Below are 18,487 nucleotides of genomic sequence, written 5' to 3'. Positions count from 1 at the left end.
TGGCGGATGGCGCCATCGAATATCAGAACAATACCAGCAACGCCTCCCCATGAGGAAGGCAGTGGGGGTTTATGAGGTAGCTGAGCATTGCTTTGAATTATTCCTTGCCAAAGGGACTAAGAAGTTTTCAGAGTGCTGAAACAGTAAACAATGTTGGCCTCTTCAGCAAGGGGCCGGAGGGAGTGGGCAGAGGGCTATTTACCTGGGGCGTTGTGGAAAGACTGTGAGCGCACTAGAGGTCGCCCAGATGAAGTCATGTCTGCACTGAAGATGTCGCCATTAGGGCACGGGGGAGAGCCACGTACCCCTACACTTTGGTTAGCCACAGTGAAGTCTAAGACAAGACACATGCAAGAGTTAGACGGTGGTGCAGCCACGTGCACGCATACTAACAAGACCGTGCATAATTACATGCAACACAGAGATTCGGGCAAACCTATCATGCAGTGAGAAAAGTAGTTTTATTAGCATTCACAATACAAAATAAATTATTCAAATGCATATCACTGCAACACTAACCAGCAACTTACATTTGAGGTTGAGGCTAAAACTGGTGTAGACTCCTCCACAAAAATACATTCTGGAAACAGAGTTACTGTATGTGGTGGAGTGAAACATGTGCAGTGGTGTCTCCTAAGGGTCCAGGTCATGTTGCGGTTGACTTGTAACAGCATTTTTAGTACAATCCTACAGTTTGTCTTTACATGGTAGTCGTGTGGCAGCTAACTATTGTTTTTGTTAGTTTACCAAAATGATCAATATGGATTTCTCCATTTTATCAAATTAGTCATCAGATAATTAAACTCTCCTTACTCTCTTGAATTGGTTATTTAGTGCAGACTTGTGACTTACCAGGCAGAGAGGATGAGTGTGTTCGAGGCACTGTGTGAGTGTGTAGATTAGGCTGTAACAGAGCACAGATAAAACACAACATTCCATTAATGACAAAAACCGTCCCAGTGTGTTCTCAGTTCTATTATACAGACTTTCCTAAAATATTCAGAGATGCAGCTTTGCACTTTCGATAACTGGATTCCAGACTATGTATACAAATGACTCTCAACTGTCACCACGTGGCCATCGTGAACTAAACATTCTTTTATTAGATATGATATATGTAATTAAAAAGGAAAACGTATCTGTACGTGGAATATTTATTTTACATTATTTTCAGTCTCTAAAAAAATTTCATTATCATTATCAAAAAAAATAATTTCTTTAGTTCTTAAGATAACATGCTGAACATCATGTTTGCAGGCTAAGGTTTGTATTGAGCTTGAAGCACCACTGAAATAAGCACCGGTTTCCAAGGATTCTGCTTCCATTTATACACTGTCTGTCCACATAACTCTCAGAATAGAGCCCTACCTCAGAGTTACAACAGCCGGAGAGGAGTGAGACAGAACAGTCCAGCTCTGTTCAGCACAACAGTGCTGGAGAGCACATAATGATTCTTTCAAGAATGTGGTCAATGGAGTGCTTTTAATTATGACCTGGAAAGAAGCCAGTGGAGGTCTGTTTAAAGTGGCTTACGATAATAGCAGCCAGAGGATTAGAATCGGGGAATGAGTCAGATAATGAAATGTAGGTGTTCACAACTACCTAGATTATTTCAGATAGAGGGCAGCGGCAGGGGAGAGTTCTTTATTGTTCTGTGGAGCAGATTATTGTGTTGAAATGGACAGAACCTTCTGTCTGTTAGTGAACATGAGGTATCCGATTAGGCCGTATGTTCTACAGGATGGCGCTCTTCTTAAGAACCTTTTTCCTTCCTTCCTGGAAGCCTTTATTTGACAGCTTCAGCGAATCTTAGTTAGTACAGAAACATAATATTTTTTCCAGCTCATTGTGGGCAAATATGCTGGAAATTTCATCATGGCTGAGCACTGAATTGGATCTGTTGAGTGAAGGAGGAAAAAGAGGAACAGGTACAAATCCACAAATCACAGCGCTAAATGACCTCACTGTTTTTAGGAAAATGATGTCTTAATTGAAACCACCACCTCAGGTGGCTCTAAGAACACTTAACTTTCTATCTGTAAGGCCAAGTCTCCGAGGAGGCCATGAAGAAGAGTCTCATTTTTTTAATTGCAGTGTAGGAGGGGGAGCAACAGCTGTCCATTTGCAGTGAATTAATGGCTCTGCATTAGAAACATCATGAGCACAATAGCTCATGTAAATTTGTGACGGTAAAACGGCAGTCAGTGAAACGCAGCCATAAATACTGTTTGTGCCACGTAGAAACAAAGCTGTGATTTAGATCTACAGACCTGTGAGGACGACAGTGAGTTACTGCCGTTATGAAAGGCAGGCTGTGGGATTCGATGTCCACCAGAATGGACCTGCTGCTCTTTGGACATCAGAGCCTTGGCTCGTTTGATGATGTCCCCCATGCGGTGGATGAAGCCCTCTTTCTCTGAAGGCAGGATGAACTCATTGTGCACCTAGGTGACAAAAGAAAATTCAGATATTAAGCAGCTCTTTTTAAGAGACTGGCACGCTATTGTTTCCAATAGTTCAACTAAAGTATAGTACAGTAAGATAAGGGTGAGATTCACACATGAACAGCATTTTGCCTAAGAAGTTGTTGACTTTTGCATATTGGTGCAGCACTAAAGTGCATTGTGGGTAGGGGCGTGGTTACTGTCAGCACAGTACCAATTAAAGACCTTGTACTCCGAGCCACAGGAGCTGCAGCATCAATGCCAATCACCCCCGTCGTGCCAAGACTTGGTAAACAAAAGCCCAGTGTATTTTTAAGAGGCAGGAAAACAGTACATTCAGTGAACAAAATGTGCTGCCGAGAATTCTCCCTCATCACGCCTTCATCACAGAAGCTCATCTAAGTGCGCTGAATGCTCCCTAGCTCTCCAGCAACTAATAAAGCCTGAGTACGACAGCGGCAGGAAAGGGTTGTTTACCTTCGTCATTCACTTCTAAGTAATTTAGATGAAGTATCAGTCAGAGTTAGAACGAGCAGAGGGAAGGCTGTAAACTGCAGGCTGAATAAATCATGTGTATGCTCTGCTGAGACACAGAATCTGCCAAGCTTATCAGCTAACACTGACTACTGTACTTCTACTTTGTTGTTCTCCTGAGTTCTCATCTACAGAGGATAACTAGTTTGAACTATTAATCCCTTTGTTTTTTTTAACTAAAAAAAAAACATTTTTCTTTAATTATGCTTTTATTAGCAGAGCACAGCTTGTTCGATCAGTCTTTATTGTTTTGTTTTTTTACACTAAACTATCTTCAGGTTTATTTGAGTTACCATTTATCCCCCACAGTGTGTGGTAATTGTGCTTTTGTTTTAATCATTCCAAACAGGGATCAAATTCCCCACTGAAATTCAAGTTTCTTGCCCTACTTTTCCCTCCATGTGACCACAGCTGCAAACAAAATACTAAAATGTGATCACATATAAGGTCAGTGATGCCCTCACAGTCCTAGGAAAAATATGTCCTTTACACCTTGAACTTTATGGCTTTGATATGTGCTCATGTGATGGTGAAAAAAAGACAAAAGTGGTTATAGGTGCCTGGACCAGCACTTCTCATGTCTCACCATCACTGCAGCAATGTCCTCAGGATTGTCTCCATCCAGGTCAAACTTGAAGGTCACCATCTTGTCATTGTGGGTCTGAAGCTGACACTCCACCACCCGGTCCACTTTATCAGAGAGCTGCAGGGAGAAACAGAACGTTTCCATGTGTCTGTTTATTCTCCACCACGATGACCACAGTCAAACACAGGAGGAACAATAGCCATTTTTGTACATGGTCATGTGTACAAACATGTGAATGTGAGACCGCTGTGCACCACTGCGTACACATGTGGCTGTGCACCGTTTGTTTGTCTGCCTCCATTTTAAACACAGAATCATCACAAAAGAAAGGTAATGTGGTTACTGAGAGGAAGCAGCATAGCTTTAGCACTGCTCCTGATCATCTTGTATAATCAGGGCGGAGCATCGCCCACTCATATGTAAAGTGTTGGCACTAATTTACACATCACTCAATCTGCCTTTTTGATTTATTTGTTTGTGTATTGCTCATGACTGTAATGAAACTTTAGAAGGTTTGATTTGTAGTACCCCTGTGATGCGCAGCCTCGAACGCGCCCTCCTACGGAAAAGCTTTGCGGCAGTTCGTCTTGCGGCCGTCTTCTCCCCTTTCTCTGTCAGACCCTCATAACCATCACTCAAGCCAGAAGTCACATCAGAGGCGTAACTGTGGAGAAATAATTTATAGTACTGGTTAGAACATAGACCCATAGACAACCCTCTGAGTCCCTGGTCTCTGAAGGTTTAAAAAAATCTACAACAAGTTTTCTTGGTATCTATAACACAATCCAAAACTCTTCTAAGAGATAAATATTGACTAGATGTGCTACAGTGGCCTGTCTCCATAACTACAAACTATAAAATTAAACTATTCAGTTCAACATGGTCTGATCAGACTCTGTAGCTGGCATTCATCAGCAATATGCAAGATTTCCATGTGTTTCGTCACCTCTGTCAACACAATGTAGACGTTTTGGGTTTCAGAGAACTGGAGAGCACTGAGTGTTGTTTTTTTACGAAACACTTTGCTTCAGCTAATTACGTCTCCTGGGTGTTTTTGGATTACTGTGGTCTCCCCTCCATCCACCTTCTCCAGCGTTGGCTGCAAATGTTTACTAACATTTACAGGGCTACTGCTTGGACCGTGTCCATGAGGCTTTATTCAAATAAATCTCCACCTCATGAGGAACTTTAATCCAAAGCAAAGCCTGTTTACTCCTTAAACTAAGGGGAATGAAAAATCAACAAATGTCTTTGTATTTGACAGTCATACCTAAGACTTAAGAATGTTGACTAAAAACTCTGAATAACTGGAGCACCCAAAAGCAAAGTCTGTAATTTCATTATGTGCTTTAAGGTGTATTTTTGGGACAAAAAAAAGACAAAAAAGACATCTTCCCTGTTTTGACTTAACGTAACTGTAATAAAAGAACGATCTGGACTGCAGGCGGGCCAATCAAGTGTTAGCACGCAAATGCCAAACTACTGCTCTAAACATTTGCTTCCCCTGTGGCATAAAAGTGTTGCAGGAATTCCTAACCTTATACATAATGATAACTGATTATACATGAAAGCTATAATTACTGTAGTCACAGCCTCAGTCAGTCCTAGAGTTCACTGTGACAGTGTGATTCACTGAGCTGATCAAAACCACCACACACACACACACACACACACACACACACACTATCTGCAACATCATTATCAGCACAAGCAGAGACCAAAGGCTCGCCTGCCCGGAATATCCCACCAACATGGAAAACAGGGCCTCTGCAACATCTGAGACACCGTCACGCAGAAACCTGCAAGGGTCCACACTGTCTCAGTGCAACAACAACACTGCAGACCCCAGCGACTGCCTAAAGCTTGTTATCACAGCCACACAGATGTGGAGGATGGGGAGGAGCTAGGGAGGGCCCACATTTGTGTCAGATTCACACTTATTTTAAGGCTAGAACTTCATTTTAGAATGCTGTACCAACCTCCATTGTTCATGAGATGACATAAAACGACATAAAAAGCAGAGTCAGGAGGGAGAGCAAAAAAGGTGGGCTAAAAAAAGAATGGCTTTCACCTGTCCACAGGGGAGTTGAAGCCACTGGCGGGCCCTGAGTTGCCATGTTCTATGTTGTTGGATACCGCAATACTCTGTGAAACACAGGAGGAACATAACAAGAAAACACATAGAAAAAAAATAAACTTAGTTATTAGGCTAATCAATTTGCTCTGTATAAACATTTTACAAATTTAATTTTTGAAACATTAAATATATCTGTCAGAATTAGATTTAATAATGTTAAAACAACCTTAGGCACAAATGATCCTCCTATAAACACTGTGACTACAATAAAGTACAAGTGATCAATTATCATTTTTATTTTATTTATTAGTGTTTGCATTAAAATGGCAACATCTGTACGACCAAAGCTGGCTCTTCATTAACACTACTCACCGAGGGGAAGCGCAGAGCAGGAACAGGGAGTCCGTTTACATCCAGGCCGTTGGCCTCCAGAGGGTCCTGAAGCCCAGAGGAGCTCAGATCGCCGTCTGTCTCGCAGTCAGCTGTTTCAACAAAGGTTGGAAGACATTAACATGTGAAGCACAGCACAGCAATTTCTGAGGATTTTGCAGAGGTCACGTACAGAAATGTATAATAACTGCAGCCATGGTGAATGAATTAAAAAGTGAGTACAAGAACGGAGTCATTTAGTTATTCCCACCTTTACATTTTACTGCCGGACCACGTGCTCTGAAAAGAAAATCTTTAAAAAACAACTAAAGAAAATGTAGAGTGAAACCCTCTGGAGGCAGTACATGTGAGTGTACACGTGTCTGATACTGAGAATATTACTAGGACACACTACTTCAAAGTACAGACTGTGCTCACACATACCATAACTATAACTTTGAGAATGACAACACTGCAGCCTAAACTATTATACTGTTGTCCTCTGGCTAACATTTATTCACATTTAAGATATTTGTTATTTATTAAATAGGTATTATTACATTATATGAATATTAATATATCATTTATAATACATATTATCACATTATTGTGATAAATTCATATTGTTTATATACATTGTATTTTACTAGATATATTATTTATATATTTGTTCATATGGTTATTTACTTTTTTGTAATATATAGAATGATTAGCTTTACTTATTTATAATTATAAATATTTTCATGATTTCTGCAACAGTTATGGTTTTTTCAACATTAATTATCTGGATAATTCATGGTTATTTTTTCAACTGGTTCAGAGAGATTTAAAGTACTTCATGAGGGCTATTTTTCTTTGTGCAATGTTAAGGTTTGATGTACAGTGGTGAATAACACATTCATTCTCTTCATTTGAATCACCTCACCTACGTGACCTTTTTGTTCTTGATCTCAAAGCATAAAAATCACTACCTTGTTTCCACCATGAATGGAAACGAATATATTTTCATGCTAATTAGCAGTTGAACATGAGGAGCCTCACAGTTAGCAGATGACAGGCTGTTGTGACGTATGTGGAAGTGTTGATCTGCTTCTGGCTCCTCCGGTTCCACAGGGTAGTTGGAGCTCACACCAGAGTCAGCAGAGCTGGTGACGGGGGACAAGATAGTGGCCGGAGGTGTGAGTGCCGGGGTGGGGGACTCAGCTGCGACAACATGGCTGACCAAAGGTGAAGGCAGCAGAGGCTCTGGCTCCTCCTCAATGGCTTGCTGCTCCTGCTTCTTCTTTCTCTCTTCTGCCTGTCGCCTCAGCTTCTCCCTCTGGCGCTTGATGACGGTCACCCTGTCCCGTATGGCCTTGGCCACAAGCTTGAAGTCTGCTTCGCACACAAAGCCCAGCACAACCTGTGTGATAACACACAAATTAGTCAGGGCAAAACATGTAGAGACACAGTCATGGGCCGCAGAGTGCTGCTGTAATATTTGCGCTAACAACTTTTACTCTGTAAATTCAACCCACACGGGTTGGCATTTTTTAGTCTAGCATCCTGCATGGCCTACTGAGACTACTTGTCCTGCTGAGTGAGATACTAAGCCTTAACGTGCCACTCAGCACATAGTCAGATTACAGCGGGACGAGGTCTAGATGTTCCACTCACTGATACCAAATTTGATCTTGATGAAAACTAGCACACACACATTAAGAAGTCAGGAACGGTGGCATGAATTTTCATTAAAATTGACCTCTGTTAGGGGGGTTTTCAAGAAGACACATGGGTCTGTTCGTCACATCCAGTAGAGCTGTTATTATTATTAACGGCATGACCCTGACCGCTTCCTCAGACACTATCTTACATTATGAAATCACTGATGATTAATTGTTGAGCTGTGACCTTGACACACTCAGCGATCCTTTCTCTTACAGCCCCGAGCATGTTTCTGTGTTTCCGCTGTCATAATAGAACTGCAAGCGGCGCATAAGGATTCTGGATTCATTAGTGAGGCTGTTTTCACCGGCTGAGGTCAAATGTCAACAGACCTCTCCACACAAAAACACTTTTATTTCACTAACATGTCAGTAACATGTCAGTTAAAACTGCAATTACAAAATAATTTCATTTGAACCAATTTATTTAAAGCAAAGAAATGTTGTTGTTTTTTTGTTTGTTTTTTTTAAATAAAATCATCAGACAGATTTCGACTCAAATTTGAACTTGATGAATTACAGCACATGTTGACCTCAAAACATAAGTGTGTCACTTACCATCTCCTGGGCCACCTCCTCAGGAACATCTTTGTAGAGCTCGAACAGGAACTCAATGGCATTGTTGTCCTTGTATTTTCCATGGAGCTTTTTGGTGTCGTCCATTCGCAGCCACAGCTTCAGGCCAGGCTTCACCGTGTCGTCCTCCTCCGCCAACTCCACGTGGACGCCATTGCTTTCATGAAAGAAAGGGTGATCCAGGAGATCTTGAATGGTGTACCTGCACAAAGGGAAGGACATGAGCCAATAACCGATAAAGCATGGGTGCATCTGATATTTAAATATTTCAATGTATTGTCTAAGAAGGAAGTGTTAAAATCTTTTTGTTTTGTTTTTTTTAATCATTTTACAGCAACTTAAACTTTACAGCAACAACCTTTTAATATAAGAAAGGACGTGGGAGCATAAACATCACTTTAAGATAATGTGGAAATAAAAATCAGTTAAGTCAACAGAGAACAGATAAAGTAATAAAAATGAGATTAAACGTCTGCACGAACAGCTCACTGTGACTCGTTTCTTTCATCTGTACCTTTCATCATTGTTCATACGGATGCAGCCCTCAATGATCTCCTTCAATTCAGGTACTTTCACCTTGTAGAAACTGTCAGGTTTCATTCCCTGTAAGAGAAAATGTGTCACTTTAATTTAAGGTACGTTTGATTTGGGATGCATTTGCATCAGTAGGCACTAGAATAGCTTTTCTGTCTGATTATTACTAAGATTACTGCTGTGAGAGTTCTTTAAACCTGCATGACATGAAAGTCTTCTGCTTTGTGACATCTGCCAATAACCACCATGACATTCTGCTTTGCATTTATGTCAACACCAAAGACCAAGAGCAGCTGGAGCTGAGGAACACGGAAAAAACCCAGGTGTTCCCTTACCTTTCTGTGACTGCATTCTTGAAAGATAGTTTGGTTAAAGTTCATTAATTCGACGTACCATCACTGCCACACAGAGACTGTCATCTTTTTTTGCTATGACCACCATTTACTTCCTCAAGATAAAACAATTGTCTGTGTATGTCAAAGGAAAGAGCAGCATTATTGTGCCATTACATAACATCACCCACTTAAGCAATTCTGCTGTAAATAGTTCACACAGTGACAGGAGCCAATCAGAATGGAGGAGCCCAAAAAAGACATACATACATTAAGAAAATGCCATCACTGGTGAAATGTCATTTAGAAGCAGACAACAGAGGCTCTTTGTGTGCTCACAGTCACCTTCACAAGAAATCACATTTTCTCATCTAATTTGTGACCCTCACGCCTTTTCTGTAGAAACTGGAGTTGAGATAAAGTTCGATTAAGATCTCGATTATTAGACTTTTTTGTAATGACATTGTCTAGTGCAGGGGTCTTCAGTGCATTTCAGGTCAAGAACCACCAAACCGATGAAGATTTTTAGAAGTAGACTTAGACAATTTTTTTAATGAACCAAAAATTAATGATTTGTTTATTTTTCTTATGCGTTCTGTGGGCCTCTAAATAGCATCAGTAAACAAACACAAGGCAGCCATTTATCTGTGTAGCTGCATGCGCTGTAGGGTACCTGCCAACCTAATAAATTTTAAAGGTGGTCTGCATGTAAATGTTTAACATAACCCACAGTAGAGCTAACATGATTTTTTTTTTTCCTGTCATCATTCCAAAAGCACATGGAAAATGATGTTGTTGTCCTGGTTCTGAAGCAGCCAGTTCCACCTCCCCTCACTGGCATTGTCACTTTCTCTCTTTCCAGTAGTGAAAAAGTCAGACTTTGGTTTTTATGTTGCATATGTAAGAGTGAAGAAAGAAAGTGTGCTCTGTGTGGAGGAGAGGATGAGGCAAAATTTCCAAAACAGGTAATTCTACCATCCTCGGCTTATATCCACCATGGCATCACCACCGTAGTTGGGACATTTAAGAGCTGCTTAAAATACAGCAGACACACTGTAATACTATAGCCTTGAAAGCATTCACTGTGCTACAAGAACCTTTTTCTTCTGTTCTGTGGGATTTATAGAACATACAAGACGGGAATTTATTTTCCTCCAAAAGTCTATTCTTCCTGCAAAGCTTTGCAAAAAGCATCAACATAACGTCTGCAAACATAAGCACATGACGCAAATTTCAATTTTATACGCAAACATTTTGTCTCTGTAAAGAACACAACAGCATAAGCCAGTAGAGTAACACATGCTGTAACTCACACTGAACCATATCATGGCCATAAGCTTTCAATTTACCAAACTAAGCCCCTTAATAGACAAACAGTGCTTTTCATTCCCTGTGGGCCCCACTTGTTTCAAAGAACTCAGGATATCCAGACAAATACAGCAGGTATTCTAATGTAATCATGGAAGATCCAAACATATGCTGACAATTACATTAAGTACAGCTGAAAAAAACAAAAGCAAATCCCTCTCCCCCTCACTCACACTGGTGACTTTGCGATAGATCTGGGCAGCGTTTTGGCACTCAGAGTATGGGTACTCAGACGTGGCCATCTCTAGGATACACATTCCAAAGGCGTAGACGTCCACGGCTTCATCATACTTCTCCTCGTACATCTCCGGTGCCATGAACTCTGGTGTTCCTGTCAGGATGACAGTAGTAAAAACAAAAATCAGATAATTCCATGAAAACATATGGAAACGCCCAATGATGTAATATTATCGGAACCAGATAATTTGTGGTAATATTCACCTTATAATATAAACCGTTGCAATATTTTTAATATTGGGGTTTAAGGGTTACAAGCTGAAGATTAAATTTTTCTCGTTTAAAAAAACAAAACCAGATAAACTACATTCAAATCGTACATCAAAGTTCAATAAATCTGGCTCATCATCACACGAGTCAAGTATTAACAAGTCATTACAGTTTGTTATAAAAATAAAACTGACACTCCCTACACACACTCCATGGGAAAAGCAACGTTTCCACTGAAATTGACAGACACTTCTACGATCCTGTCTATTTTTTGAAAAAGTCTAGAACAAAAACAGATACGTTTGTGAGACATGTCTGGATTTGCACATCTTCCTGGACACTGTCTCTTTAAGATTCAGTTTTAGGACAAACAGGATAAACCCGCAGACACACACTATCCTCATGCTGTACCTACCAATGACACTTTTAGCAAAGGAGGCACTTTTGAGAGTGGCCAGGCCCAGATCTCCTATTTTCACCGAGCCAGTGGGGCCGGTGATGAAGATGTTGTCACACTTGAGGTCACGGTGAATGATGGGTGGTGTGCGTGTGTGCAGAAAGTGAAGCCCTTTGAGGATCTGACGACTCCAGCGCTGCAGCAGCTTCAGCTTCATCTCCTTGAACCTCTTCAAGTACCTGAACAAGGAGGACCAGACTAAACAACTCCAGTCCAAACACAGCAAGAGGAGGAACATTTTTTCGATTTGTGCAGAATATGGTAATCTATCATTGATTTTGACAGGGCTAAGGTTTTGGAGGACAGGTTTTGGAGAAACTGAGTCCTTGCTCCAACAACTGTAAGAGAACTTATTAGGAGTTAATTAGAGCTACTATAAATTAACTCTGTTTAATGTGAGTGAAATAATATTTTATAGCTCAGAAAACTTACGTCTTTAGCGTGCCTGATGTCATGAGTTCAGTCACCAGAATGATGCACTTATGGCCCTTCACTGTGGACTTCCAGGAGTCGTGGAAGCGGACGATGTTGGGATGCTGCAGGCCTTTTAACATCTCCACCTCCTCACTGAAGCGCTGGCGCTCAGCCTTGGTCAGCTTACGTGTCTAAGAAGAGAAAGCACCACATCAGCTCACTCGTTCGTGTCTCTACGCTGGGGAAGATTACAAAAGCTGTTAGAACATAAGCCTCTAAATAGTTTGTTTTTCTGCTTGAGTTAGCAGCCAAGGTTGGATTGGTTTCTTTAGTCATAAACAACCAGTAGTGATGAACCTTTCTGTTGTTGTATTCAGTCAACACATCAGTTGTGATAAGAATGTCAACGGCTGGTTAACCCAAAGCCATATGACCACAAACCACCAGTGACTCACCCCGTTAACTCAGACCTCTAAAACAAAGGAATTATTGACATGAACCAGACAACCGTGCTTGTTCAATCACAACTTGGAGAGAGACCAGAGAGCATGTGAGAACACTGACTGATGGTTCAGTAAGATATATTTAACTTACAAAAAAAAAACCCTTATGATATGATCTAAAGACGCACAACAAATTATGAATGGATTGTGGTATGTATTGGTTGTTTTGTCAGCTGTTACAAATGTAACTGTTCTGATCTGTCGATCTTCTTCACAGTATGACTGGTTATGTAAGTGGCCGACAGAAAATGTACATACATTCAGAGGAGCAATTTGATAAATCACTGTTACTTTAACTAATGAGCTCGCTGCATGACTGGAAACCACAGGTTCATCCATCTATGTGACCTCCCCGACTCTTACATAATCACGTGCGTTCCTATAAGGAAACACTGACTTTTTCCAAACTTAAAGACGAGCTTTCTAAAAATCAGTGTAAACCTTAAGCCAACACTGCAACCATGCTGGATGAACAAAGACATTTTTGTGCTTCCTCTTGGATGAATGGTCCAATTTTACTGCCGATGGAGTAACCCTGTCTGTGGTGGGTGGTTGGTGGAAAAACTCCTGGGAGATTTCAGAAAACATAAATCCTGCATTGAGGTGGATTACTAAGAAAACGGGGGGGGGGGGGACCTCTCTGAAGGGGTTTATGTGTACAATCAACATGACCACCACTCTTTCTCCTTCCTCTCAGCTCCTCCCCAGTACAGGTTAGGAAGCTCCTCTGCTGCTGCAGCATCAACACCGAGGCTGTCTGAGGAACCACACTGTCTGCTGTCGCACAAGGAGAGGCTCTATTTTGCTGGTGTCACTCACCTGTTAGAGGTGCACATTACACCCTGTGATTCCAACAGGAGGCCCACAAACTCAAAGGCAAGACTTAGTGGTGACTTGTGACTAAAAGGTTTACCTCTGCGTCGATACAGATCAGTCACCAGCCAGAGCACAAGCTGCAGTTTATTCCGTGTATGTAAGAGCTCTGTCAGAAATGGTTGACATTATCTGGAGTTGAAATGATTCATAAGGAAACTTAGACTTCATAAAAAAATGAATTGGCCTCTTGGTAGAGCTGATGCGATTAGCTGATATCTAAAGCAAATAAACCCAGGCGCAGCCTTGGAGTTGGCCAGGAATAGCAGATAGAAATGTAGGCATAATAAAGAATAATAAGTGCAAAAAGGCTACAGGTTAGCTAAACAAATAGACTGAAAGTTGCCAAAAGGTAACTCTAACACCCAAAACAAAATAGGAGGCTTATGTAAGAGTTCTGCCTAACAGTTAGCAACATCCTGAGGTTAGCTGATTTAAATAGAAACTAATAAATCATTAAGTGCATATATAGCCTTGAGGTGCGTCTGCTTCAACTAAATGTAATACTGTCAAATACATGAATGTTTAACTGAGCTTCATGGCCAAGATGATCAGCATTATTTCAAGGTTCACTGCCACGTGCCATACATCACTGGTTTTTGATCATATCATTTGACAATGATATTATTTACTGCAGGCATGCATGTGTGTGTGTGTGTGTGTGTGTGTAGTTGATGAAAAGCCAGAGTGAGTGAGTCAGTGGGTTTATGGGTTGATGTACATCTGGTTATTATCTAAGTGTGATAACATCAGGCCCCTGTGAAGCCAGCTTTGTCTCCTGTGGATAGTCAATAACGCGGAGAGTCAGTGGATGTTACGGCACAGAGTCAGTGTAGCACTCATTAGCTGTGGCGTGCAGCTGAACCCCTGCTGGAAACTCTGCCCCGTCCAAAACCACGACATTTACTACAGCCTGGCAGGATGGACGGCAATATCCTGGGATTGCAAAATTCTAGGACGGTAAAGACGGGCGTTCTTGGAAGAGGCAGAATTCTGCTGTGGCCACAGTGAAGAACACTATTCATGAAACTGTCTCACATACTCTGTTTTACAAACTCACCGTTCAAAACTGAAAAAAAGGATCACTTTGAATGTCAGAGAGTGCTGAAAGATGAACAAATAATGGGGACCTTCAGTGCTGTTAAGTGTAAATATCGCTTTGCTGAGCATCACGCAGAATTTAACATAATAAATGAAAAATAATAAAGTCATGGAATTTATGTACAACAGTTACTTTATTAGTGACACTGAAATATAAATTAGTGTCATCAAATTTTAAATGATGCTTAACGATACTGATATTTCGCTGTGAGGTTAAAAATATATATTGACAGAGGATCTACTTCAGTTTTCCACTAACTGACTGACTCCCTCTGCCCCCACCTCTTGTACTCCTCTACCAACAAGACGCAAACATATTGCATAACACTGGAGGAAGCGAGGCAGATTGGAACAGGCATGACAACAAACCACCTTTTAAAAACAAATCAGCCGGTAAATTCATTATAGAGTATAGTTACAGTTTTATAGTTTTGTAAATGTTGTCGTATAACATTGTCTCTTCCAGTGATTTTGTCTTATTCCTAGCCAATAGGAGGTGTGTTTATGCGTTAAACTGAGGTGCTGTCTCTGCTCTGGTCAGTGGTGCAAATACTTGGGCTCTGTGTGTGTGTGTGTGTGTGTGTATGTTGATGGTGAAGGAGTTACTGTCAGCGCCACTATTATCACAACCAGCACAGGAACATGACCTGGCTATTGACATTTACACCATACCAGGTGGGGTCCACACTGGTACAAAGAGTTAATACATAGCATCAGTGTAGACGAGAGTCGGAAAACATCCAATGCGTAGGAATCTACAAAGTCTGACGAGGATAAATACAGTGACACTGCGTAACGCCTGCAGGGATGTTTGTTTAGGGTTAGGAGCAATGCTATTACAATTATATAAGAACTTTGTAGCTGCCTTTGTCTAATAGAGAGAAATGTGCTGTCAACAGCTTGTCCACAACAGTGCAGGGAAGGTCAAAGGTCAAAGGTTACAACTAGACTACTTCCCATGAAATCCATAAACTTTAAAAATGTATATATTTTGCAACTTTCCTTTTAAAAACAACCAGTAATAGGGTAACTATAGTAGTATTGTAGTACTATAGTACAGTGTAGATACTAGCAGATAAAACCAAAGGTGTAGAGTCCTGCTGGTCCTATCCAGCTGCCAGACTATTTCTACTACTGTGACCTCTGTGTGAATTCTTCTAGGGACCACAGATAGGTGATAGGTGAGTCCTCTTTCTTCTTCCCTGTCAGTTCCTTATTACTGAAAGCACTGTTAACAGGCCATTACTTCAGCGCTCTAGGGCTTAGGGGCTGACAGTCCAGAGTCCTGCAGTGCTGACGAAGACCAGAGGGTTCTGAGATTATGCAAGCACGAACCTGCACAGCTTCACTGTTACTGACCCACTGTCCATCACCGGTGTTGACAGCTGACATACCCAGAGTTAGGATTGAGGGCAAAGGCAACCCAGAGGGGAAAAACAACCTGACCTCACGGGCCTGAGACTGACATACCTGGCTCGACTGATATACTTGGTATAAACATACACACAGGCTCCCACACTGGCACAGTGTTGTTCTCACGTGTTTGCAGGTAAGAACTAAGGCAACAGTGTGCACCTTCCAAGGAAAACCCAACATGTTCTGTAAATGGAGCGGGCAGAGGGAGGTTAGCCATTAATCTCATAAGGATAGAGGATTCAGACTGGCAACAGTTGCTCTTACTCTGAGAACCTGACCTAACCTGTGGTCAGCTAATTACCAGCACAAGTATAGAAGACCTAGATTGTAAGATTACTTTGGCACTCATGTATGTCAATGGACAAGAATAGCTTTTATATATATATATATATATATATAAAAGTTCTAGTGAGTCTGAAACACACAACTTTCAGAGCACTGTCCAATAGTATTTGGCTAGCACCTGGTCAGTGCTATCTGCAGCTCAGTTATTTATTTGTTTTTTTTTGTTTTGTTTTGTTTTGTTTTTTTCCTTTTTTTGTGGTAGAAAAACTGAAGTACAATTTAGCTGAAGCCATAAAATGCTGTCAGTGTATTTCTTGTATGAATAAAAATGACAACTGTCACATAAATCCACAGTGAGCCTATTTGTACAGCAATGTTGCTGTCTGGGTTAAACATTAAAACTGATGTTTTAGAAACCCTAATATTGGACAATATTGGCCTGGTCACATTCTTTGGGCTACAAGTCAACAAGTAAAATCTTGTTCTACAGAGTCTTGGCTCGCGTTATTTGAAAGCTGAACGATCTTGTATCTTTAGTCTGTTTACTTTGTTATACTTAACGTCTCCTGACCCGTCTACAGTTTGCTTTTAGTCACACAGTAAAACCTCATCTTCTATAAACAGCTCTGCCGTAATAGTGCAGTCCTTTGAGACTCTTTTTTTAAACACTATTAAACTTTGTCAAATGCCTTTCACACTGATTGCCTAATTAGAACTCACCTTATCGTATTAGAGTATATTTTGTCTTTTAATATTGTGCATTTGTATATTTTGTACTGTGTATTTTTAGGTATGTTTTTTTTTCTTTTCTTTTTTTCTTCACAAAGCCATTACTTTACCTCATAAGATGCAGTTGTGGTTGGAAATTGCTAGATGTTAGCAAAAACAAACCTAGCTAATAACTGTTGGACATGCTAACAATGAGCAAAGCAAACATCTGTCTCTATAGTCTGGGACTTACCCAGGCTGAGGACATGCTAAATTATAAATAATTCACAGACAATGATTGTCTTTGTGGCTCTAACACTTGCGTGTGTGTGTTGACAATATAGAGACCTCAGTGACCCGTGGCACCTACGACCTCCACAGACCATTCCTCCTTTACTCTGGTCAAATAAACCCCTTAAGGGGGAGGAAGTCTGTCTGCTGGAGGGGAGAATATACTGACAGTTTCCTCTCAGTGAAATGGCATCTGAATAGAGAATGGAACAAACACGTTGACTTTTTTAACAAATCCAAGAAAAACCACAGAGCGATCACAAGATGCTCGGGAGACACGGCCTGTGAGAGTCTCAGAACACATACCACAACACAATCAGGTCAACACTACACACTGGAGAAACAGCAAAGATCATTTGTTACAGCAAAGTCAATTATCCACTGTAACTTGGTTATATAATCGGACCATCAGAGTTTGAAAGAAAGGATGACAGTTTATGATGGTCTTTATATCAGACTGACAACAAATGTCTAACAGCAGCAGAGTTCACCCCAGATGCTGCAAACAACATTCTGTACACTTTACACTCAGAAAAAGTCAGATTTAAGGGAGTCAGTGTGTCACATGAGATTCACTCTCTCTCTCTATAAATAAACATATTTAGCAGCTTGTCCTGCACCCTGAGGAATATTCATACAGCAAATGCCACGACCTGGTATGTTCCTCATACAAGTGCATCTCCTACTACTGCAACAAGACTAAGACTTCCCTAACTCCCCTTCAAAGGCCACTAAACTCACAGGTCAGTGTTGGGTTAGAGCCAATCCCAGCAGTCACTGTGTGAGAGCGACATGCTCCCAGTCCAATATTCTGATCAGCTATTGCTCATAAAGTTGATAACTAATATATGCCACTGTAAAGAAGATTTTATTTTCTGTTTTGCTCTTGTGCTCTGGTCGAATATTTTTATTGCAATCATTAAGGAAGAATTATGTCTTCGCCCTCTAAACAACAAGGAAATCATAGGGCTGTAAAAAATAAAATGTAACGGCTCTAATAAAACATAAATCAATTTCTTGTGAAGTGAACATAAAACAAAACACTTCAATATCCCTGTCACTTGTCAATTTTATCTAAAACCAAAATTTTAGGATATAATTTATAACAGAATTCTTATTTAGTGTTTGAAACAAATACATCACTCTTCATCACACTGGACAAAATGCCTCGATCGTATGCAAGTTTTTTTTTAGCCTGGAAGTCTTCACTGATGGATCCACATAGCGGACAAACCAACTTGAAGACAATCCACTCCACTTGCTAACCCACTTCTAAACATGAAGAATTAACTGAGCCTTGACAACTTCTAAATGTTTACAATAATTACCATCTGTGCAACCATTAAGAGATGACAGGCCACAACAGGCTCATGAGTATATATGTATCTGTAAGGATTCAAAAGCATAACCCTGAGGGGAATTCCTCTGAGCTGCTGGCGTCACTTCGTAATAGCAACTGTTGAAAGTGG

General features: G+C 40.7%; 1 protein-coding gene across 1 annotated transcript in view; it reads right to left on the bottom strand.

Moving 5' to 3' along the window:
• Positions 1–18,487, bottom strand: part of wnk4a (WNK lysine deficient protein kinase 4a) — a 33,131-nt gene that overhangs the window by 7,806 nt on the left and 6,838 nt on the right. The window contains exons 3-15 of the mRNA XM_008313988.3: positions 11,860–12,032; positions 11,386–11,606; positions 10,697–10,854; positions 8,804–8,892; positions 8,272–8,491; positions 7,052–7,412; positions 6,014–6,123; positions 5,636–5,709; positions 4,093–4,228; positions 3,565–3,681; positions 2,271–2,444; positions 853–904; positions 203–334 (exon numbers count right to left, since the gene is read on the bottom strand). Of these exons, the coding sequence (XP_008312210.1) occupies positions 203–334; positions 853–904; positions 2,271–2,444; positions 3,565–3,681; positions 4,093–4,228; positions 5,636–5,709; positions 6,014–6,123; positions 7,052–7,412; positions 8,272–8,491; positions 8,804–8,892; positions 10,697–10,854; positions 11,386–11,606; positions 11,860–12,032 (2,017 nt within the window). The remainder of the gene's footprint in view (positions 1–202; positions 335–852; positions 905–2,270; positions 2,445–3,564; positions 3,682–4,092; positions 4,229–5,635; positions 5,710–6,013; positions 6,124–7,051; positions 7,413–8,271; positions 8,492–8,803; positions 8,893–10,696; positions 10,855–11,385; positions 11,607–11,859; positions 12,033–18,487) is intronic.

The sequence above is a fragment of the Cynoglossus semilaevis genome, chromosome 8 (assembly GCF_000523025.1).
Source record: "Cynoglossus semilaevis isolate Cse_v1.0 chromosome 8, Cse_v1.0, whole genome shotgun sequence".
Taxonomy (NCBI): domain Eukaryota; kingdom Metazoa; phylum Chordata; class Actinopteri; order Pleuronectiformes; family Cynoglossidae; genus Cynoglossus; species Cynoglossus semilaevis.
The sequence above is the reverse complement of the archived record's forward strand: the minus strand, read 5'-3'. Positions and strand labels throughout refer to the sequence as shown.